The following is a 25,513-nucleotide window of genomic DNA, read 5'->3' as shown; positions in this document are numbered from 1 at the left end:
ATGTCTCTCAGACCTTCCTTGGGTAAAAAGTATAATTCTGTGTTTTCCTTATGCTAAATACTATATATGACAACATTCCTGAGTCCAGAGTGCCACACTTCAAAAAGGTTCTCAGTTTCTTTTTTAGATTCCACAGCAGTGCCCCTCGCCACAAAACAAACGGATCTTAAAATTCAGTGTAGCTTCAGAAGCTGTCTCATATATAATAGCAGCAATTCAAACCTATATGTCAAAACACTTGACTGGATTGTAGCCTGAATTTGCAAAGTGAAAGGAAGAAGGAAAAACTAAAATCCTAACTTTAATTGGCTTTCAACATCATTGTGGTGGATGCTTAGAAGAACTCAGTGACCCTTCTTCTGCTTAGTCCAATTCACATACATCCACAGAAACACTATATCCACACAGAATATCAGGAGAGAACCCTTCAGGTGCTACTGCTACAACCACAGACAACAGCAGAAAATTAGAACCACAAAAATAGCAGTTTAAAACATACAACCCCCCTTTTCAAACATCAGTGGCAACTGCGCTATTTCTTATAAATGGGAACTTTCTCCATTTAAGTTAAACTGATACCAGCAACTTATTTTGACCATATTTTTTGCAAAAAATGTTAGAAATGCAGGAATCAAGGTCTTTCTGCCCACCAGTTCTTTTCCCACTTACCACAGATAAATTCTTGCAAGTCCCATAGGTCAGAAATGTATACATGTTTTCTGCTCTCAAGAGAGATACAGTTGCAAGGTGGTTTGTGTAAGTGTGGAACTGGTAATCTTATCCTGTTCACTGTTATAAAAGCTGACTAATGGTTTTTCATTAGCTTTAAACCTGGATACATGCTCAATTATATCAGTTTATGAATGTCTGAAAACATGTCACAATCTATAGTGCCACCTAGTTTCCAATCTAAAAGTTTCCCCCCCTCATTCAGGTAATAAGAGCTCTTTCAGCTTTCACACAACATTCTCACAGCACATAAGAGATAATAAGGGTTTCCAGGCTACAAAGGGGCATACCCTTTTATTGGTCTCTTCTTCTTGTGCCTTTCTAAACTCATGCTCTAAGGAGCAGTCTATATCGTTGAAGAGGCCCACTTCCTCACAGTTCTTCAGGAACCGGGTTGGTGTCGGAGTTTGGTCTGAGGAGAAATATCAAAAGGAACTGCAGTGGATATTTGGCAGTTAAGAATGAGGCATTGTCACAGAATATATTACAATGTAACATATTATAAAAAGACATAATATCAATGCAGGGAAGTCATGATTAGATTATTAAGTACAATGTATTATTTATTGAATATGATTCCTATATATGTTTGTGATTTTTTTTAAAAAAGATAAACTGAACTATTCAGAAATTTCTCTTATATTTTATGTCTCCCCACCCCCACCCCTTTCTGCCTTACACAGAAAACCCGAAAACCCAAAGGAAACAGTGACTCAAAATGTGAAGTGGCTACGGTCACTGTAATGGCTTATTTAGACATTCAGTCTAAATCATGTCTTTATTTTTTAAATTGTATATATAGTCCAGGTGCCCAAGGCAATTATAAGGCCTCTGGGAAAGTAGTGATACTTTTTTACTGTGAAAGTAATAATATTTTTTTTCTGTACTGATCACTGATCATCATTTCTCCCTTTTCTGCACCCTCACTTAAAAACACTGTTAATGTCTCTAACTGACAAAACTAGTTCAAATGAAACTGACAGAGTGCTAGTTAGGATGACTTAATGGTCTCTGCTTCATGAGAAGCAGGGAAAGTGCTTTATCTCCCCAGTTACTCACCCCAGCAGTGCCAGGCATTCATAGGTGTGCATCTGTAAAGTGCCGTTGAGTCACAGCTGACTTACGGTGACCCCTTGGGGGTTTCAAGTCAAGGGACATTCAGAAGTCGTTTGCCATTACCTGACTCTGCACAGCAACCCGTGTGCTCTCCTATAATCCAAGTACTAACCAAGGCTGACCCTGCTTAGCTCCTGAGATCTGATGAAACTGGGCAAGCCTGGACCATCCAGGTCAGGGCGCCAGACATTCATACATGTTATATTGACTAATCTGGCTTGACCACACGTATGCGCAATTTTGAAATCCTACATTTAATCTAAGCATGAACCATATTTTTAAAACTAAAATTGAAGACAGGAGAATAATGTAAGCCACATTTGGTTCCCATTATTATTATTATTACATTATAAATATTAAGTAAATATATCCTCCCATTAGGGAGAAAGACAGGGTATAAATGAAGTAAAAACATAATGGAATACAGAGTTTACATGCACCTAGTTGGACAGTAAGTTTCTTGTTTGCTCTCCAAGAAACTTGTACCAACATATATGGGTTTCTAGATGGCCTCACACTTGAAACACTGATCAGGTCCAATCCTGATTAGCTTCTGAAATTAATATTACATCAGTGACCTTCAGGCAATTTCCTGAGCACAAAGTCAAGATTTCCAAGGGAACCAAGCTAAGAAGAGCACTAAGATATGCCATTTGGAGTGGAATATGCTTGGGGAGAAAGCTACTTCGCTCTATTCTGGTCAATAGGGTTCCCCCATGTCTCTGTGTTGAGCTTGCGCAATCAAAGCAAAGCAAAGCAAAGTGGGATGAAGCCCATCTGCTCTTCAAGTTGTGCATATTATGTCCAAGCAGACTTAAAAAGATTTAAATTTGAGCTGAGTACTGATGTTTTATAGAAACATGTTCCAGCACAAAATTTGGATTTGAAATTCAGATTCACAGTTCTGCTTCTTCAGATTCAAAAAATTGAGGGTTTAGAAATTTGGAATTCTTTTAAAGTAAAAAAGAAGAAATGGCCATTTCCCACTAAAAATTTATAAGGAAGACTAGGGGTGTGCATCTGGTTAGTTTTGAGACAACGGTATACCCCAAATTTGCTGTATCATTTAGTTGCAGGGATATCCAAAACAGCAAAAGGTATTCCTAAAATTTTTGGGATGTTTTCCAGGGGTTTTTTTTTGGTTTCAGGGCACACCTGGCATCTGAGTCAAGGTGCCAGACCGACCATCCACTGAAACCCCTGGCAGCAAACCTCGCCTTCTCCACATGGAGGCCAGGTCTACTGACACCTGCTGTTCCTGAACCCGTTATTTGAAATAAATTCCCAAAAGGGTATAAATACTCCCCAGATTGCAGGAAAATAGTAATCAAGCCCTTTCTGAAATACTGAAACGAAATGAAAACAAACTTGTTTGAAATGCAAACCCCTAAGGCAAAGTGCTTTTTATAAGGTACCCCACAGCCCCCCGACCCTTTCCCAGTTGCTGCGCCAGCTTCAAATGTATGAGCACTGACCTTATCCTTATGGCTAAGGACCCTCAATGAAATATAAAAATGACCTATTAATCTACAATTTGCTTACTCTATGCACCTACTAATCCTAAATCCTGTTCTGAAATATTAAGTAAATATACACACTAACAGGTAGACTAGAAATCAAGCATCGACAGAGATGCCCACAAAGGGACACGGGGAGAACAGTTCCAGCATGCAGAGCATTAATCAGCAGCAAATGGCTAGGCAACAACAAGGGGGTTGCAAAGCAGCTGTGCCTGCCCTTTAGATGGGAAAGGCCAATGTGAAAGTGCTTTCTGTTGCCTGAGCCTGCTTCAGGATCTCATCAATGCAGACAGACGTCAGTCGCAGGCTTTGCTCTTACCCCAGCTCTTGTTCCCATGGCAAAATTATGGCAACACCAATTGGGGCACTCAAGTCCCTCCTCACATTTGATGCCAGGTTGTAAGGGGAATGTCTCACTTTTCATTTCCCAGGCAGCCTTGTATGCTTTCTATAGGAGCCAGTGGAATTGTAAAAATCTGGCATTATTGCAACAAGGGTCTGGAATTATAAAGTTCAGACTCTGGCATATATAGAATTATTCAGTAAATTCTGAATAATTTGAAGTCTGAGCTGCCCATTGTTTCCCACTTAACTGATGATTAGCTCATTAATCAGTTCTACAGCCGCAAACTAAGCAACAGGTTTCCAGATAAGAACATAACCTCAGTGGTTGGGACCCAGAGAACCTAATGTGTGAGAGGCACTGCAATAAGAAATCCTCTGAATTCTACTGACTCCTCCTCTGCTGCTGTCCCCCTCCCCCCTCCCAAGTCATTCTGAAGGGTACCAGGCATTTGGAGTGTTGATCTGGGGACACAAGAGGCTGTAGCAGAAAGAAGTAGATGGCAGAACTCCTTTGTGCAAATGGAATTGCACAGGCCCTTCTTCCGATGCTAGAGCAAGATCTGAGATCCAGTAGCACCTTAACGACCAACAAGATTTCTGGGGTCAGGTGGATAGCCATGCTGGTCTGAAGTAGCAGAACAAAGTTTGAATCCAGTGGCATCTCTAACCAACAAAGTTTTATTCAAAGTACAAGATTTCTTGTGCACACACACTTCTTCAGAAAGCTTATACCTTGAATAAAACTTTGTTGGTCTTACAGATTTCTAGGGTCAAAACTCCCTTTGTCAAATATCTTGAAAGCTTATACTCTGGAAATCTTAATTATGAAAAAAAAAAATCCTAGTTTTCTCCAGGGTGTGGAAACGTACCCTGTGGAAAATTGATGGGAGAGAAATTGAGCAAGTTAGATCCTTTAAGTATTTGGGTGTTTTGTTTCATTATAATTTAAAATGGTCTTCCCATCGGGACTAATTGCTTTTATTAGTTAAAAACAGGATTTCGACTGTCACTCAGTTTCATTACCGACAAGGAAACCAGTTCGTCCCGGCCGCCCTTCGAATTTTCCAGGCCACAGTAGTCTCTCACTTACTATATGGAATCCCTGTGTGGATTCAGAGTTTTAATAAAGAGACTGACCGAATTTATGTAATCTTCTTGTGACGCATTCTTGGACTACCTGACTCTGTTACCTATTATTCTCTCTGCGCTGAGCTGGGTCTCCACCTGTTAGACTCGCGGGCATGGATCACCACTATTAAATATTGGCTTCACATCCATTTTAGTGCCCCTCAGAATACCCTTATTGCACTCCTGACTATGGATCCATATGTATCCAAGTTGTCAAAGGATATAACTTCTAAAATACGCTCAATTGGCATTGACCTGGACATCTTGGAAAATCAAGATGAGACCTTTATATACCGGATGATTCGTAAAAGAATTTGGGACATCAAAGGCCAAACAATCCAGGCTGGTGTCGGGGGTACTTGTTCCCCCCATTCCCTTGGCCTCAGATATGCACCAAATAGTATGGTCCAATACTTCTCTAATCTGGTGATTTTGCTGCAACACAGAGCCTTTATGCTGACCAGATCCAATGTTTTCTCCTCATCCTGGGTCTCACGTAGATAAATGCGACAGAATCTGCAAATGCTCACTTAAAGAACCCGATACCTTAGATTATATTCTGCTACGCTGCCCCTTCCATTCACATCTCTGACTATTTTTGATTAAGCCCTTACTGAGTAGGATCAATTCTGATAATGCAATCAGGTTTCTCCTTGCTGATAACATACCAGAAGTGACTGTACAGATGCTGAATTTTTGTCTAAAATTTTGATAGCAAGAAACTATTTTTAATATTGGTGTGTTCTAAGATTTATAGATGTAATTTTAGCTTGATGAAGTTCTTACTGATTTTATATGCCAATAAAGGTTTTTATATTATATTCTATGGGGCCATTGACTATAATGGTCCACATAGGCTATAATGGAGCCAGAAAAATGGGGTGGGGTTTTGTACACCCTTATTATGCTTTTCTCCAGAGGTCAGGTCTACAAATATAGTGGACATTTTCTGAAATGAAATTCGATTTGATTCTGTTTTTTCTTATAATGTTTAAATTATTCTTGGGGGATTTTTTTTTATTTTTGAATATGTGCATGTGTGTGATAGAGTATGTGTGCACCTGGAAGTCATGGTGACCTCTGGTGACTGACCTCTATTGGAGGCCTGGAGGATATTCAGAGAGGTGGCTGAATAAAGCCTGCCCCCACCTCCTGACTGCTGGTATTCCAAGGAGGTCTCCCATCCAAGTACTTGCCAGAGTTGACCCTGCTTAGCTTCCAAGATCTTATGAGATCGGGCATGCCTGGGCTATCCAGGTCAGGGAATGTTTAAATTATTCTTAAAATATAGTTTAGATAGTTTAGATACAGTTTAAAAGAATCCATTCTGAGATTTTACAAGGTTATGGAAATAATCTAAAAAAACTAATTTATGTGCTAGTCAAATGTAGACTCACTCACAACTTTAATACTACTAGCTCCTGACATGTACCTGACATGTGCCACTTCTGGCTCAAAGAAACCAACCCCCACTGGCTCTGCTAACACTGCAGGCAGGTTGAGAAATTCCTGAAGGCTTAAGGGTGCAGCCAGAGGAAGACAGAATTTGGGGAAGGAATGTGATGCTCTCCAAAGCTGCCATTTTCTCCAGGGAAACCGATCCCTGTAGTCTGGAGCTCAGTCATCATTCTAAGACAGAGCCCACCCGGAGGTTGACAACCCTAGCTAGTATACAGTGGGGGAATGTTCACAGAGCTTTTCACAGGCTCACCTGGCCAACAGTATGATAGAATAGGTCAAATGAACAAACTAGGACTTTGACTTGCAAAAGTTTTGCTCCCGAAAAAGAACTTCAAACTAAGCAGACTGCCTTAACGGTAGCTTTGGAAAGCATAGCATGGAGGAAATGTACTGTATTATTTCCACTAAGCACTGGGAATTGTTAAAACAAAAGATGGGTTTTAAAATATTATTTGTCAGGCCACAACCCCCCCTCCCAATTAAGCATGATATTGGCAAAGGACGCCAGAGAATAGCTATAAAAAATAGAATTCTTACTTTAAAAAATGCAAAGCCTTTCAAATGGAACCATAGCAAATGTGATTAATCTGCAGTGCAGATATGTGACAAGCTGAGATCCAACGGGTGTAATTCGATGCCTGATATTTAACAAAACTGTTTAGTCTGCTGTACATTTAATAACAGGAATTTGGCTTGTTCAGCTGGAGAGCTCCACTGAAGTTATATATCAGCCATGTTTTACTTCCATGCAATGATAACAAAATCAGAGGAATGAGAGTGCTGAAACAAAGGCTGCCTATCATACCGCAGAGGGGTTCAAATCTCTCTCACTTTCCTTTCCCTTTTTTATTTTGACAAAGTTTTTATTTCCACTAACTTGTCACATCATTACTCAAGTGTATTAGACAATCTGTGTCCCGGGCAGCTGGGGTTTTTTCTGTGGTGCCCCAGAACACATGAAGCTAAAGACACCAGAGATGCAAGGGTTGCTGAGAATGAGGAGGGACTAATTTCACATATGGCAGGACCGTGCAGTTAATCCAAAACATAAACTTGACCCAAACCAAACTCAAATGAACTTTATGGTTACCTATTGTTTACAGCTATGATTTTAGAGAAATGAGGCCTTGTTTCCACCAGAGTTGCATTGGGGATAGTGCGTGCAACTATACATCTGCACCGAAATATAGTTTATACAGCTGTGGGTGCAGAAGACTGTTCAACCAGAAAGAGGGGAAAGTTTCCATTCTTCAGGTTAAGCCAGTACAAAACTGCACTGTCTGAAAACTCATCCACTGGTACACCAGAAAGCTCAAGGTGCCGTATTCTTGCCATGTAGCTCCCTAGCAGGATAATCTACAGAAAAGGCATGACTTAAATGGGTTTCAAAAAGCTAAGGAACTCAAGGATGAGCTACATGTTATGGTTGTCATAGAAATACCACCAAAAAGAAAATAACTTCCCTGCGACAGGCCTTCTCTGCCCTGTAATGGCTCCCATGTGGATGGGAGGCATCCTCTTATAAATTTGTATTGGCAAAGAAACTTATGAAATGATGTTCCTAATCTATTTAGTTAGTATTTACTAGATAGGCAGGGTGCGGGGGGGAGGGGTCTCATCTGGTTCCCAGATCTGGCCCCTGATGCCAGGCGTTAAATCCCTTAAAGCCCTAACACTAACACACGCAGGCTGCTATTATACCCTCAGCCACCTCCCAAACTGAAGCAAGGCTCTTCAGCACCCTCTCCACAGCATGAACAGCAAGAAAGGTTTTGGCAGAGCTCCCTCTTTCTTCTGCAAATCAACTGCTCCTTCCCGGCACAAGCCAAGACACAGGGAAATAATAGGGAGCAGGTGAGATTCCTAAAGGAAAGGCACTGCCAAAGCCTCTGGTATTATTCCTAGTATGGGAAAGGGGTTAAAGACCACTTTGCCTTTCTCTCAGTTCACGTGTTAACATTGCTGAGTCTTGCTGACCCTGAAAATAAGTTGCTGAGTAGCATCACAATTGAAGTTACCTTATCTTGAGTACTACCTATTGACTCCGGCTTGGTTCCTTCACATTCCCAATTGCCTGATCTTTTCAACTAGACTTGCCAAGGGTTGAACCTGGGACTTTCTGCATGCAAGACTGATTCTCTGCTACTGAGCCACAGTCCTCTATCCATTGTCCTAAATGTAATAATTAAGCAAAGAGCTGCTTTGTCTCTAGGCAACTCTGAGGACAATTTTGGGCATCTGCAATATAATATGCAGCCTGCCTCCTTGATATGTTTCCCTAATTACAAATGGATAAACCGGCAGTGGTTTGCCAGTGCATGTACTCAGATCAAAAAGACACTCTTGTCACCATTCACACAGGATTAGATAACAATTTATGGTATAAACTGACTTCACTCATCTCTGCACTAGTACATTCCCTGTTCCCTAGAATATTTGAAGACAGATCACATGTTACATTTATTGTCACAATGGGTCTGCAGCCATAAAATGCCCCCCAATGATAGCTGTTTCTGGTGATAATGCTTTCAGCAAATGCCCACTGCCTAAGAGCCACAGTCCACATGGCACTAAAGTCATGTACAGTGTGACACTCAGGTGGTGAGTCATGGGTAGGTTGTTCTTGACAAGGGATGTGTCTCATTCTTTGTTTCCACTAAAGTGCAATCATGGCAGCCATAGAGTTAATTGGAAAATCATCTTGTGGAAGAAATTAGACTTTGTTAACCTTTTCCACTCATCCAGCCATTCCCGCACAAATCACTCCAGCTGCTTTTTGTACCACAAGAGAAAAGATACAAGTATACTCCTCTCTTGCCATCTTTGTGATTTAATTTGCAGCCTTGCTGTTTTCAAATAAACAAAGAAACAAAAAAAATGGACAAGTTACATGCCACTTACTTCCTGCACACACTGACTTACTGTACCACATTGCAAATCTCTATAACCCCTTTCTACATTCTCAGCATCCACTGGAGAGAGAGGTGGTGAAACACATGATCAGAGTATTTGTATACATTGTGACAGAGAGGACATGACTTTGTGATATGGAAAGAGTCACACATTCTTGTGGAAACATGTTTCTGTTTACCATGATTACGCAAAGACACAGGTTTTCTGAATTTGCTGTTCATGGAGTTCTTGGAAAGCAGCTGATCTTCACTCAACAAGTATTACTGAAAAAAACACTCCTTGGTAATAATATTTCTGAATTATGGAGAAAGATGGGGAGGGAATTTAACTGCTGGAGTTTAAGAATTTTGCACCTGGATTTGCTAAGGGGCAACTGCCTCTGCAATTCTTTGCAGATGCAGATGACATGAAATAACTTTGCCAAAAATGGAGGGGAGAGGGGAGAGGGAAGAGGGAGATGAGATGAATGTCTAAAAGGAAAGTATGTCTAAAAGAGAAAGCCTCTCCCTCTCATATATCATTTCTATATTTCATTATGAAATCTAAGAATAAAGCGTCTAACTTTAAGGAATTCAGATTTCCTGAGGGGCTAGGTGGGTGATGAAACAGCTGCTTTTCAGCGTTTCTGTCAGAGGAAAAACTAATTGTTAAAATGAGAGTTATGAAAATGAATGCATCCTAAATTACAGGCTGACTAACCTACTGTTAAGCTAGATCGGGCAGGTGGCAAACCAGCTTTGTTCCCTAAATATACTGTCACAGGGATGGCTAATACTAGGCTAATAATCCACTACCTCTCAGTGAGTGTTCTCACACCCTTACAGCTTAGCTGCTAACAGTGCCATCATAAGTGGAGTTCCCTCTATAAGCCCACTGTCTTCAGTGAGCTCAGAAGGGTATAACTCTCTTTAGGATTACAGTGCAAACAGAGCATAGGTACAGTTTCTATACTGGGGGGGGGAGGTAGTAGAATTGTGCCCTCTGGCCCCCACTCCTGTTTCCAACATAAGTTGTCAGAACCTGTGAAAGATCTTATGTACATACAAACTGTATGCCTGCAGACAATCTCCACCAGATCTGGAACTGGTGCAAACTGTGGAACCCTTAATTGAGCCAACACCTGAAGTTGTTTGCATAAAGGAGTGAAAATAAATATTGAGTTGAGCAACACAAAATTTAACATTATTGCCTTTATCTTCCTTTCTTTCTTACTCTACTCCTCCTATAGGTCTCAAGTAGTATTTATCAGACATGACTGGGAATAGGAGGAAGAAAGGAAGAACTCAGGCCAGATTTGTCAACATGAAGTTTTGTTTTTTTAGTATACTTCAAAGTAACACATTAAAAGTAAAAATAGGAAAATATTTGAGATTTTTTAAAAGTTCCACTGGTACTTTGAAATTGTTGCACTGTAAAGGTGTACAACATTTTTTGCGAAACAGTCCTTTGGCTTGTTCAGTAGTTAATTGTGGCCGGTATAGCTTTTGGCATTGTGGTAGTGCAGGGGGGAAGGAAGCGGAAGCCACCAGCTATGAGTGATTGACAGCACACCAGACTGCATCCTGCAGCTTTGTAAGTGAGCAACACTCTTGCTAAAAAAAAAAAGCATACATCATTGGTATAAAACAGGTGCCCTATAGGATAAGTGCATTATACTTCTCACAATTACATTTCTGCCTTCTGATGTGTGTTCACCTGTGGCTTTTTGGCACATGGTCTTAGAAGAAGGGATGAGTAATCCAAATCAGCACCCTAAAGCTAATCTTCCAACAGACACTTTGCCTCTGCTCCCCCCTACTTGGAATCTATTTTTAAAAGGAAAAATTCAGGGGGGGGGGACAGCCAAGAACCTACAAGAGAAGCAATTAGAACCATAGTAAGGATCAGTTCAAGGTAATTTATCACCTCAGCCACAGCACATTCATACCCCCTTCCAACCTTGCAGGTCCAGGAAGTGAAGGCATGTTTCATCATGTTACTTCCATGTTCCTGACGAACGGGAGTAAGTCAAGCCCCTAGGCTACATTGGTACCTCCTCCACTGTGCTTTTCCTCACCCAGGTGGCTTGGGAAGGGAACTTGTGTGTTAAGCATCTTTTCTTACAGTTCAGGGGATGGAGTCCCAATTTGCCTCTGGCAGGGCAGAACATATAGCACAGTCTGCGGTTATCCCCAGCAAAATCTCAGCAAAATTATTCTCTTAATGATTTTTAAAAGTCAGTGACATGGCTAACAGATTACACAACATCTACAATATAAACAATTAAAGAGAGTGTTACAAGGATTCTTATTACTCTGGTTCCAAGTTGCTTCCTCTGCTAGCTTCTTTTAAACAAGTGTCAGCAGCTATGCAGAATGTCCTCTGGTGTGCCGTTGCAAGTTAGATTCCATCCCTACGAACTCTCCAAAGGCCAACTCACCTCCTTAAAGAATTCTTGAACCAGAGAAGAACCTTCACAATCATTCTCATGGTGTTCTGGTGGAGCTGGTACTCCTGATTGTAAACTAACTATTAGGACTGGGAGTTCATCTAGAAGAAACTGAGATGTTGTAGCGGCTCTGACTCAGGGAGATGGGAAGCCAGAGCCCTAGCCAAGCAAAGGTTGATAGCTGGAGAATGGAGAAGCTGGAGCAGTTGTGAACTAGTGGTTACACCTTTCTAAACCTACATAAGTCAACTGCTTTAGAGGGGTATAACTCTGCTCAGGATGGCACTCGTACTTACTGTTTCCTAAAGTGTCCTAATCTGCAATGAATGGCTAAGGCCCCGGTCACACGGGAGGATTTGCCCCGCAAAACAGACGGGTTGAGGGCAGATTAAACCGGCGCGATCAGATGGCAACATCTGGCAAGCGTCGCCCCCCCGCCCCCAACCTGTCGCTACCGGCTTAAAACAGTAGCACTCTTGCGATATTTTGTTTATTTAACAGTGTCTGATAACTGACACCTCTTCCTCTGAATTATTACATCAAAATGTCTCTACTGTTTGAGTATGCTGTTCTGGTGTGTATCTGTAAGCTGCAAACCTACGATGACACAGCAGCAGCAGCAGAACTGGAAGAAGAAGAAGACAGCCAGTTTCCATTGCAGGCCTGATAGATGTTTGACACCCCTGGTCTAGAGTTTATAGGGAAAGGAGCAGTCATACAAATATCCTATCCTTTAAGTGTTGCTTACTTTGAAGCCTTTGCTCTGTAATGGAAGAACTAGTATCCCCAAAGAGCCTTGAAAAGGCAGGACCACCAGGATTATAACACAAACCGTAAATGTGAGCCATCCTGTCTCTGTCCCCAATTTATCATATGCAGCTGTTTTATCCCAAGTCCAATCATCTAGCTCAGCACTGTCTACTTGTCTTGGCGGCGGCAGCTCTCCAAGAGTTCATGCAGAACAAGATCTTCCCCAAATTGTACCATTTTAAACTAGAGATGCTAGGGACTAAACTTGGGACCTTTGTCATGCTCTACCTCCAAGCCCTAACTGGATGAAACCTTCTTGTGACATTTGGGAACATGAAGTAGGGGAAATCTCTGAAGTTTTATTATTGGTCCGATTACCCTATATTTTAAGCACCAGATGTTCTCTCTCTGTTATAGCAACAATGGAGGGCAAGTGATTAGATACAGAGAGGTTAAGGGAAACAAATATCATTCTGTTCAGAAAAAATGTAGTTATAAAGAGTGAAATTAAAACAGAAAAGAGCAAAGATTCTGTATTTATTTTTTTTTAAATGCAGGGCAAAAAGCAGAAATGTGTGTGTGGGGACACATCCAGTGATTTTTATCTAAAAAACTGCATGAAGAGAAACATTCAAGAATCCTGCTTAGCTTTTGGTGGTTTTCTTCTTTAGTTTGCAACCTTCAGGGTTGCATTTTGTCAAATAAAAACACAACTAGGGTCCCTGCCACATGGCAGGGAAAAGGACGGCTGAACTGCGGCTAATCTGAGCCGCACCAAAGTTGAGACGCCGCGGTGGGATCCCACGGATCCCCCGAGCCGCGGCGCGGCGCTCCCCGGCACGATCAGATGCCGGGGAGGAAGAGTCTGATGGGAGGGGGAGTCTGCCAAACTGCGCATGCCCGAGCATGCGCAGTACGGCCGGGGGCTGGGATGCGGCGGCGCAAGGACGCGCCGGCTGATCTCACGGCCCAGCTTGAGGCGCTCTACTGGAAAGAACCACCTAAGTAGGTGGTTCTTTTTTAGTGCGCGTTTTCGGTGGTAGGGACAGATCAGGGACGGGCAGGCAACGATTCCCAGATGTTGCCGTGGGATCGCGCCCGTTTGCTCCGCCCCCGTTCCATCCCCCTCCCGGCACAAAATGCCTCGTATGAACAGGGCCTAGGGTTGCCAACTGCCCTAGAGAAAAAAGGTTAATAGACTTGAAGCGATGTTATATACCTCCAATGCCATGAAAAGTTTCAACTGCCCATTTCTACCCATTAAGTTTCTATTTTAAAAACAGGACATTTTTCTCCAGGCTAGCTGGCAACTCCAGAAACAACATACATGTTAGTCCAGATACCTACTTTGTTGATGGGTGATCCAAATTATTTTATCTTCTTAAATTCATTTCAATACTTATCAAACACAGGCTACTTCTTTTATTTCTCCTTTGCTTCCCACTGAGGAAAGTATTGACCTGGCCATAGCATAAGGCACAAGTGGTTTCCACACTGTAAGAACATCATTGGACCACTAGTAAGTGCTTTGTTTATCCTCTAGAGATCAAAACTGGCAAGTGATTTGCATTTCCTGCTCTTGTCTTCTTACCTGATAACATGTTATCTGTTTTGAGTGAAGGAAATTTCAAAGTCATTTCATGTTTGTGCCTGTGAATCATCAGATGATCCTCTGTCGGAAAACGCTGTCAGGCAAACACAAAGGAAAATAAGGATTAAGTTCTGAAATATATTTCTGGCAAAGGACAAATTCTTTTCTTCCTTTAAGAGATTGTTCCAGCCATTAAGATGACATGGAAAGGGTGTGGGAAAGGCTAGAGTCTAATGATATATGCAAGTATAAAGGAATCTTCATATATTGTTGAAGGGAACTTATTTTCTATAATGATAATAATAAAAGCACATGGAAGAGCATCTCCTCCTTCCTTTCCAGTATACTCATTTTGCTCTTATCTACATTATCTTCATTTACAATTGTCTGGGTATACAAACTTACAGGAATTATTTATAATCATCTGTAGATAATCTTAATGTTTTATAAAATATCCCTGAGGGGAATTAGGCTTGACTGTGATTTTTTAAAATACTATTAATATCTATGATTTTTAAAAAATCTTTTTAACTGACATATACAGCATAAATGTTTTATGGCTGTTGCCTTTTGGGAAATTTTTCAAAAACAATTAACATAATTATCTGTCAGACTAGCTAAAAGCAGTTTTCTTCCCTACTCGTAAAATTCAACAGTACTTGATTCAATTCTCTTTATTGTAGGATTAAGGATATTTTTTTCTCACTGTGGGGCTTGTCCTCACAAGCAATCTATTGTAGTGGATTGGTTGATTCAGAAGAATTTACCAACACTTCTGCTCACAGGGATGGATCCGGATCACATTCACACAACAACAGTTTCCTGGCTCCCTCCTCCCTGCCCATAGCAACTCACCAATCTCCATACAAAACTACTCCTGGTGATAAGGGCCCCTGAGGAACAACATGGGGAAGGGGGTCTGGAGTGGGACAGAAGAATTGGTGAAAATTACCAATTTGGTCCAGATTCAGCACTCGCAGGCAGGGTGGTTGAAGTGTAATTGAATGGAAGAGAATCTGCGTTTTCTTTGAGAGCATGTTTACGAGAGTATTTTCAGAATCGTACTCCAGACTAAATATCCACTCAAGGGTTAAGCAAAAAGTTTTTTTTTATGTTACCCTGTTGCTTCACATAGTTATGCACTTCAGCTGCTGAAGCTGCCTGCTGCCACAATTTGAACATATTTGTGCCTTCATAAAAATGGTCACTATATAGAAGTATACATAGTGTTTGCTATAAGAATCTTGATTGAGAAGAGAGAATGTATCATACCATATATATAATCTGATCCATCCTGAACAGAAGGACCAGTTCACACATATATGATTATGCTGGTTTATCATTACCTGGTTTGGCATACAATTTTGCCTAGTTTATCATGCATGCATTAATTATTTACCAAACATCACTGCACTTGGGAATTCTAAAGTAACTCATAATGTAAAATGTGATTTTGCCCATGTGAATAATCTTATTTTCAGAGGAATTTTTTTTGTCCAAGTCTGAAGTACAAATGACAGAACACAGCTAAGTAGACAACCTAAAAGGGTGATTTTTTTAAAAAAAATTGTTATAAATTTGAAAAATACTACAGTTAAAAAGCAACCAGAACCATAAATAGAAAAAGGCAGTCCTTGTTATTTTCTTATAAACAAAAAATAATGTTTTTATTCCACATGTTTGCATAACTTCATCTTATTCTAAAATTTACTAAGTCTAATCTAAAATTTACCAACTCTTCCAATACCAAGTAACAAATTCTGATTAATTCTTCCCCCTTCCTCAGAGTTATACTAGCATCATTTTACCATTCTACACTTTTTACAAGATTCTCCTTTGCCATTCTTCTCGTTTGGAGAGTTTGTGTTATTTCTTATTTTTATTACCAGTATTCAAACAGTTCTTAAACTGCCAACTAACTTTTGCTTCTTCTTTTTTTTGCTTTTTACTACACCCTTGATATATTTTAAAAGCAATACTAATTATGGAAATGGCAGCTTGTAATGGGGAATACTTCTTATATTAATCATAATACCCTCCCAAAATACCTACATGTCCAAATATATTTGAAACCTATCTCATGTTCATTGTATTAATCCCACAATTTGCCTTTCCTACCTTGAGTACCAGTTATTTGGAAGAAAGGCAGTCTTATAAATGTTTTAAATGAATAAACATCAGCTGTTCCATATATTGTCTAATTTTCAAAGGTTTGTAATGCCATAAATATAACAAAGTCCCTTTAGAATTAGTATACCATAGGCTGCGGTCACACGGAACAGAAGCCACACAAGTGAGACGGAAAACAGGCGGAGTTTCCGGGCGCGATCTCACCAGCACATCTGGGAAGTGTAGCACTCCCGTGGCACAACCGAGGCTTCCAGCTGAAACTGCGTGGCAAAAAACTAATACCTCGGAGGTACTAGTTTCCGGAAACTGCGGGGCAAGGGCGGGCGTCTGATCGCGTTTCCGGTGGCATCCGGCGCCCGCCCATGTCCCCTTGCAAATAAGGTGGGGTTTTTTGTCCACGTCTCTGTGGATGCGCACATGCACCCAACGGAGCATGCGCATTCGTCGTGTACACACAAAAAAAACAGTTTGCCGCAGCGCGCGCTTCTTCATTGCGCGCCGGCTTGTCCTGTGATCAGCACCTTTCCCTTGCCATGGAACCTCCACGGTACCTCCACAGGACCTCCACGGGAGGTCTGATCGAGTAACTGCACAGTAGTTTGCCCCAGGGCAAACAGCCACGCTTCTCCCCCGCAGTTTCCTGCCCGTGTGACCGGGGCCATAGTCATTAATTACCTGGAGATCTCCCACTATTATAATTGATCTCTGTTCTACAGAGATCAGCTCCCCTGGAGAAAATGGCTGCCTTGGAAGGTGGAGTCTATGACATTATACCCTACTGAGGTCCTTGCCCCCCCCCCGGCTCCCAACCCCCCCCCCCCAATCTCCTGGTATTTCCCTACCCAGAGCTGGCAACCCTATAGTTAATCCAATTTTTCCCCCTCTGGAAAAAACAAGAGATATCAGTCTACACTAAATTTCTTGAGAGTACTCCCAGTACCTCCATACTATTTTCCAAGTCCAGGCATCAAACATAAGTCATATCACTTCACTTATCACTGAATACATTTCTATTTTATTGTTCATTCCCTGCCCCTAAATATATAATGCTGTTGAGCAATAGGCTGTATTTTAGAGTTCTTTTTACATTAAATGGAGGTGAAACCCAAATCTGCCACCAAGCCTCCTCTTCCAGCTTATCCTTTTCCAGCTGGGCTTCTAATCACCATACCCTCCTCACCACTAATTTTATTGCATTTCACAAATCTGGGAGACAGCAAAGTTTCCAGGGTGGAAGGTCAAAAGAACCCAACTTCCAGCTGATCTTCCCCTCCCCCCCAAAAAAACTTTGATGGGTACAAAGTTTACCCAGCAAGAGATCAGAAGCCAGATCCTAGTCACTCCCTTATCACCTAGGAGTCAGTTTCTGATGGCAGGAAGTATTCAGTGAATACACATGAACAAGTTGCGAACAGCCCAATGATTAATCAGCTGCCTGATAAGCACTGGTGAATGGGAAGTGAGCTGAACTGATGGCTGTCCAAGCATCTCTAGCATTAATATGCCAAGGTTTTTAATAGAATTTGTTCTTCACTCTCATTCAACCTCTCTTTTAGCTTAAATTCAGACTACACTCCTACCCACACTCCTTGTAGATACAAATTAAAGATCTTCCTCTCAAAATGCTCAAATTCATTTATTTGTATGTTTTACATATTTAGGTTCCACCATTATATCAACAAAAAAGCTAGACTTTTGATAAACATTTCCAGTAAGAATAAAAAACATAAAATAACAATGACAACAATAAAAAGAGTAAAACTAAAAACAGCACCACTAGCAATGACAGGCCAGGAGAGAGGGGTCTTGTCAACTATTCATCAAAGACACAAGAAGCCCTTTACCTTGCTTGGAGAAAATTAAATATTTCATCAGTGGAGCATAGTGAAGTAAGGTATGGGAGGGCACCACACCCAGGGGAAACCATTATGTTGAGTTCAGCTAAGTACTCTTCCTGACCTATGTTTTCATAGTTGTTTTTATGTTTTTGTATGTACATTTTAGTTAGACTGAGCATGGTATTGGGGGTTAGCATCACTAGCATGATGATGTCACTTCTGGGGAATACCATAGTGTACTTACCATAGCGTTTCCACCTATTCCTAGATGCACCGCTGTTGCAGTGTCATTGCTTGGGGGACTTCAGTGGGTTTTTTAAAATTTTTTAATTTATTTTTTTCATTTTGACAGGAATTCAGGGGCAGGGAAGCCATCTAGATTGGAGGCTTGACAGCCCTAATTTTAACTTGTTTTTAATTGATTTTATGATGTGCTTTTGTTTGGTTATAATGGTTTTTAAGTTGTGCTTTATTGTTTGTTTATTTATTATTTCTTTATTTTAGGTATTTTTACCCCGCCCTCCCCGCAAGCGGGCTCAGGGCGGCTTACAAGGGGATAAACCCATTCATAAAAACAATAAAATCCAATAAAATCACAGATCACAATCAATAATGTCCTGTTACAAATAAAGTGCTTTAAATTTCCAAGATGGTCTGAGTTGTTACTATCGTCCAATGGTGGTCCAAGCCAATCGGATGGTCTTGCTGCCGCGTGGTTCACATGGCTGCCGGGATATCACGGATACTTCCAGTCAGATGGTATTTCCGCCATCGGTGGAGGTGGTGGAAGCGGCGGCCCCTACATGAAAGCCTGGCGGAAGAGCTCCATCTTGCAGGCCCTGCGGAACTGCACAAGGTCCCGCAGGGCCCTGATCTCCTCCGGGAGCTCATTCCACCAGGTAGGGGCCGCCACTGAGAAGGATCTAGTCCTTGTTGCAGCGTACTGTGCCTCTCGGGGACCCGGAACCACCAAACGGTTCTGGGTCCCTGACCGAAGTGCTCTTGGGGGCATATACGGGGAAAGGCGGTCCCTCAGGTAGGTCGGACCCAGGCCATATAGGGCTTTAAAGGTGAGCACCAGCACTTTGAAGCGGACTCGGTATGCTATTGGCAGCCAGTGCAGTGCCTTCAACCCAGGCTTGATGTGCTCCCACCTGGGGAGGCCCAACAGCAGCCTAGCCGCCACATTCTGCACCAGCTGCAGCTTCCGGGTCAACGACAAAGGCAGCCCCATGTAGAGAGCGTTACAGTAGTCTAGTCTTGAGGTGACCGTCGCATGGGTCACTGTAGCCAGGTCCTCACGATCGAGGAAGGGGGCCAACTGCCGAGCCTGCCTCAGATGATAAAAAGCAGACCTGGCAGTGGCTGCTACCTGGGCCTCCATTGTTAAGGAGGCATCCAGGAGCACCCCCAAACTCCTAACCTCCGACGCAGGCACCAAAGGCACCCCATCGAAGGTCGGGAGAGGGAGCCCCAACCCCAGACCGTTCCGACTCAGGCCCAGGACCTCCGTCTTCGCTGTATATGTATTATGTATGTTTTTAATCATTAGCCATCTTGGCAGCCTAATGAGGACAGAATGGTGGAGTATAAATTTTATCAAAAAGTAAAATAAAGGAAATAAGTGGTTACAGACTGCCTATCAGTGAAACATTTGCTGAATCACTCTCTCCACTGACTATTCCTTTCTGGTCACCCCTCTAGAGAAAAAAATTATTCTTTGAAAGGTGGACTCTGTGGTATTGTACCCTGTCCTCCCCAGGCTCAATCTCCAAGTCTTCAGGAGTTTCCCTACTTGGATTTGGCAACCCTACCCCCATCCCCTGCTGGTGGCCAGGAAGGACTTGGCAACCCTAAACATTGCTGCTGAGCATTCTCATCTCTCCAACCTCTGCACCCCCAAGCACTTACCCTAAATCTCCAAGAATTTCCCAAGCAACTCTAGCCATCATCAAAAAGCATTAGAGCTTCCCTGGCCTTGTCCAAAGTTCCCTAGAGCTTAAAAATCACCATTTGAGTGTGTTTGCTTTGATATGTGATGCAAACAGAAATAATACAATCTGGACAGGGGAATGGGAAAACCATACCCAGCTTCCTTCAAGAATGGGAGAAATGTTATTGAAACAAAATCAAGTCACAAAAGAAGGTATGAGCACAAGTGTTCAGTAGTTTTGAGCTCAGTAGTTTTAAGTTTATTTTAATGAATGCAAATGTAACATATGTTTACAGCACCTTCTGAATTTATGAGGTTAAGGCAGCTAGAATAAAGAGACTATTGGCAGTATCATCCAGTACAATAATATTAAAATGTATGTCCCCGATGTTCATATTTATGTATTCCATATGAATACATAAAAATAAAAAATATATAATGAATAGCAGACTTAGAGTAAAAGCACATTCTGCACACAGGCAGAATCTCCTCTTATGTTTTTAGTCTGTTTTGGAGATCTGAGAAGAAGGACCCAGTCTTTCTGTCAGGTGTTTGCCAAGGGCATATGTAATTGACAAACTGACTCTAAACTGAAGGGAGATTATCTTTCACACAAGTCTGTATAGCCCTTTTTCAGACACTACAATAATATGCACAGGCAGCCTGCCAACCATATGTATTGGGAGCACACACTACCCACCATTCTCCCGATATTCACAGTTGCCATGCTGTGGGAACAAGGGCAACAGACATATTTATCATGCACATATACAAACCCTGAAAAATCTAGTGGTCAATTTGAATGTACCAGAGCCATATGCACACAGTAAATATGCGTTTTGCTTCTGTTCATACAACATCATGACAGTGTGCATCAAGAGGACCTTGTGTGGTTGATAGGCTCTTGGTACTCGCTACTGCACCATTTGAAAGGATTTGGTAGAACTTGATCATTCAAGACCTGATGGTATATTTATGTGCTTCTGAATTTAGTCTACTGGAAAGGTTTGCTTTTGAAATGGAAGTGTGGTGTTATGCAGGGCTATTTTTGGACAGGAAGGCACAGGAACGGAGTTCCGGCTGGCTCCCAAGTTGGCCACGCCCAGCAGGAACTCATTAGCATAACAGGCCACACCCAACAGCAGGATCTCATTAGGATTGGCTACATTAGGGGTGTGTGGCCTAACATGCAAAGGAGTTCCTGCTACAAAAAAAGCCCTGGGTTTTGACAACAAACAAGGTAAACAGAAAAAGGTGGGTGTGGCTGGATGAGCACACTTCTGGTAACATGGGAATGCGGCCTAATATGCTAATGAGTGGTGCAGTCAGGGGGCATGGCCTAATATGCTAATGAGTTTCTGCTGCTGGGTGTGGCCTATTATGCTAATGAGTTCCTGCTGGGCTTTTTCTACAAAAAGAGCCCTGGCTGTTATGAAAGTTCTACCTGTGATGACTTCTGGATTTAAAGAGATGAAACTGCATGAGTGAGTAGGGTTGCCAACCTCCAGGTGGTGGCTGGAGATCTCTCACTATTACAACTAATTTCCAGGCAGCAGAGATCAGTTCACCTGGTGAAAATGGCCACTTTGGAAGTTAGACTCTATGGCATTATGCCCAGGCCCCGCCCTCCTCAGTCTCTCCCCCCAAAAAATCTCCAGGTATTTCCCAACCTGGAGCTGGCAACCCTGTGAGTGAGTCCGCTCTCAGATGCCTTCCATGGAGGTAGATCAAGATGGGTAGCCATGTTAGTCTGCCTGTAGCAGTGGAAAAGAGCAAGAGTCCAGTAGAACCTTAAAGACTACCAAAATTTGTGGCAGGGGATGAGCTTTCATGAGTCACTGCTCACTTCAGCAGTTTTTCTGTTAGTCTTTAAGGTGCTACTGGACTCTTGCTCTTTTCCAAATTTCTCAGATGGGCACTGAACCCTTGAAGGAGGTACAGGTGGGAGTAAACCTCTGAAGCCTTTAAAATGTTTCAGAGTACATCCTTGCCTATAATCTGAGGGACAAAAATATTTGTATCTTATCTGAAAAAAATAACAAAAATTTAAAGTTTTCTATATGTTGTGGAAAACGGCTTTTTTAAAAAAGAAAACATTTTTAAACTTAAATACACGTTAATATATCAGGAGGTACTATGCAGGCTAGAGCTAGACTTTGGTTTATATTCCTGCCAACTCAACTCACCTGTGAGCAGCCCGGGGCACTGCAGACAAAAGGCCTCTCCTGCTCCAAATTCATCTTTGATTCCTCATAAATCTACATGTTAAAAGGAGAGGGGGAGAAAGGGAACCCATAAATACAGTCACCCATAACTTTAGGAAACATGGAAATAATAGGGCCCCTTAAAAACACAAACAGAAAAGCCTGAAAAATTCAAGCCCCAACCCACGCCCCCCCCTAAACCCTACTCTGGCTATAACCAAACTCCCCATTGTCTGAGTTTATAATGCCCTTTTCAGAACACATTTATGCACTTAGAAAGAAGACAGAAAGTCATTAGGCTGTCAGAAATGAATTCCATTTGGTGAAAAAAAAATACACTCAGTGTATTATTAGATAATACTACCTATGTTCAGAAATGTCATGAATTATCTGTTTACCTTTGACTTTTTTTAATGTGTAGCATTTTAGCTGCAATGTTTAAGAATGTTTTTAAAATGCTCAGTGCATATCTCGAAGAATACATTGTTATTAGTATCAAGAAAATCAAATTCATTATACGAATTATAAGGAGTGTTAGGCAAGGTGTTGGGAAAGGCATTTCTCAGCCTAAGAATCTGGGAGCCACTGCCTGTGTCAGTAAATACTGAGCATGAAGACTCAGCGGGATATAGAGTTGCCAACTCCCCCTTGGGAAATACCTGGAAAATTGAGGGTAGAGCCTGGGGAGGGAAAGGTTTGGGAAGGGGCGGGACATGAACAGGGTATAATGCCAAATTGTCCACCCTCCAAAGTGGCCATTTTCTCCAGGGGAACTGATCTTTGCTGCCTGGAGGTCAGCTGGAATTCCAGATGACCTCCACCCCCACCTGGAGGTTGAAAACCCTAGCTGGCACAAGGCTGCTTCATATGTTCATGGCTGGTGGCCAGTTAATTTGAGAGAGTCTCCATACATATTCATATAGTGCAGTGTACTGGTTAGCGTGTAAGGATTCCCAGATCCAATTCCCCACTCTGCTACGGAAGCTCACTGAATTTGGCCCAGTCACTCTCTGTCAGCCTAAAATACCTCACAGGGTTGTAATGGAATAGAGGAGAGTGATGTTGTGAGCTGCTTTTGGCCCCTGATGAACAAAAAACGCATGGCATAAATATCTAAGGAATGTGGAAATAGTGCTCTAAAGCTCCTCCTCCTCCTCCCTTCCAATAAGTTGATCCAATCAAATCTATCAGGCTAGCCTAGTCTATAGATAATGTTGATTTCTAGGAATATGTTTCCAGATAGAACTGTACAGAATTACAGTGGTATTCATGTAAGGTTCCCCATGTGATCAGAAGCCCTGCTACTACAGGTAAAGTCCCTGATTATGCATACAGAGTCTAAATGCTTGCATTTGTACAACTCTGTTCACACCTTTTGCTGGATGTGCAAACCAGGGAGGACAGGCCCTGCTACCATAATCCTGATTATTTTCTACCTCCTCACATTCACATTCATTCAGCGCCCTGGCCTGACACAACTTTTGTGTCACAAGTTTCAAAATGTTAGCTGTAGTCACCACGGGTATGGACACCTGCAGTGGCAACCAGAAGCATAGCTATGAAAATGGTATGTTTGGGAGGCATCCCTCTCACATCGCTTATCAACCGTCCACTGAACTAACGCAAGGAGAATTACCAGTTGCAGCCTGATACATGGTGATGTTTACAAAGTATAAGATATGTTCTGTTTAATAGTATGATTATCATGGTTCCTTATATTGGAAAAGGAGTCTGACTGAATCATGTCTAGACAGAGTGCTGAGGGAGCATACAAGACAGATCCTTGCTAAATAGGTGTGTCTAACGCAGTCCGTTGGGTACTTGCTACTTTGAGCTGTTTATCTTGTTAGCAAGAAGAAACGCTGTTGCTGTCAGTACGTGAGCATGTGCCTTTAGCTACCCAAAGCTGGTTTTCCTTCCAAACAGGCCAAGAGGATGCCATGATTAAATTTAACTTGAATATCCTTCAAAACATGCCATTAGAGAAGAGATTGGATTTAGACCCCACCCTTCACTACCCAAACGAGTCTCAGAGCATTTTACAATCTCCTTTCCCTTCCCCTCCCCACAACAGGCATCCTGTGAGATAGGTGGGGTGAGAGAGTTCTTTTGAGATCTGCTTGTGAGAGAACAGCTCTGAAAGAACTTGTAACTGACCCAAGGTCACACCAGCAGCTGCATGTGGAGGAGTGGGGAATCAAATCCAGTTCTCCCAGATTAGAGTCCAGGCTCCAAACCACTACACCAAACTGGCTCTCATTCAGCAGAGATGAATAATATCTCATTCAGCAGAGACGAATCTTGCAGGTGACTATTTTCATTCCATATCAATCAAGGTTTACAAAGTGTTGGATTAGTAGAAGACTTACATTTCACATTTATTAGGAGTGGGCACCACACTGTCCTGCTTACATGCTTCAACTCTTGACCAGGAGTAATGCGCCAACTGAGGAGGCTGTTGCTATTTCAATTCAGGGCTTTATTGCTCTTCTGATGCTATCAAAATAAGTGGGAATTGAAGGTGTGAGAAATTTTGTTCTGTTCTAGGAGAAGCTGCATGGGTCAAGAATCAAATAAGTAACGACATTACTGAGCAGCTGCAAGAGGAGTAATAGTCATATCTTGGATGGGGGAGTAACATCAGAGCCAATTCAAACATTACAGAGAGCTTGGGAAAGCTGAAGCGAGAGTGAATCATAGTTCTGTTTTCTTGAACTTTCAGTGGAAAGTGGGAGTTGACAAAACTATCACCCACATTGGGTCCATAAGACTCTTGGTGCCCCATAGCTAGGGATACCAGCCTCCAGGTGAGACCTGGAGATCCCCTGGAATTACAGCTCATCTTCAGACAACAGAGATCAGTTCACCTGGAGAAAATAGATGCTTTGGAAGGTGGACTCTATGGTATTGTAAGCTGCTGGGGTCTCGTCCTCCCCAGGCTCCATTCCCAAATGTCCAGGAGTTTCCCAACCTGGATCTGGCAATCCTAACCCCCCTCCCCATCCCCTGCTGCTGGTCAGTGGCAACCTGGCAACCCTACCATTGCATAAATGGTTGGATCAGAGGTGGAAAGTGCCCTCAAGTCACAGCAGACTTATGGTGACCCCACAGGTCTTTCAAGGCTCTGTATCTTCTCTCTGGACTTCCTTAGTGGTCTCCCACCTAAGTACTAACCAAGGCCAACCCTGCTTAGCTTCCAAAGGCAGATGAGATCGGGCTAGCCTGGGCCATCCAGGTCAGGACATGCAGGGTCAGAGAGCACCATTTTATGCATTACAGCAGAAGCAAAAAAAGTGAAAGTCGTTCACTTCTGCTGTAATGTTCACCCATGTCTATATAATGCTGGAATAAGCTCTAAGAAAGCATAAAGCATTAACACTTAGCAGCACCGATTAATATTAAGATTGTAGTGGCTGCCACTTTTTAG

At 42.1% G+C, this 25,513-nt stretch overlaps 1 protein-coding gene across 1 annotated transcript in view; it reads right to left on the bottom strand.

Annotated features, from left to right (window-relative positions):
* The window catches only part of CREB5 (cAMP responsive element binding protein 5), a 261,112-nt gene that overhangs the window by 223,035 nt on the left and 12,564 nt on the right, over nucleotides 1–25,513 (bottom strand). The window contains exons 2-5 of the mRNA XM_015405789.1: nucleotides 24,456–24,582; nucleotides 22,069–22,140; nucleotides 13,982–14,075; nucleotides 1,020–1,141 (exon numbers count right to left, since the gene is read on the bottom strand). Coding sequence (XP_015261275.1) covers nucleotides 1,020–1,141; nucleotides 13,982–14,075; nucleotides 22,069–22,122 — 270 coding nt within the window. The 5' untranslated portion in view covers nucleotides 22,123–22,140; nucleotides 24,456–24,582. The remainder of the gene's footprint in view (nucleotides 1–1,019; nucleotides 1,142–13,981; nucleotides 14,076–22,068; nucleotides 22,141–24,455; nucleotides 24,583–25,513) is intronic.

The sequence above is a fragment of the Gekko japonicus genome, unplaced genomic scaffold (assembly GCF_001447785.1).
Source record: "Gekko japonicus isolate JY-2015 unplaced genomic scaffold, Gekko_japonicus_V1.1 scaffold126, whole genome shotgun sequence".
NCBI classification, from domain to species: domain Eukaryota; kingdom Metazoa; phylum Chordata; class Lepidosauria; order Squamata; family Gekkonidae; genus Gekko; species Gekko japonicus.
The sequence above is the reverse complement of the archived record's forward strand: the minus strand, read 5'-3'. Positions and strand labels throughout refer to the sequence as shown.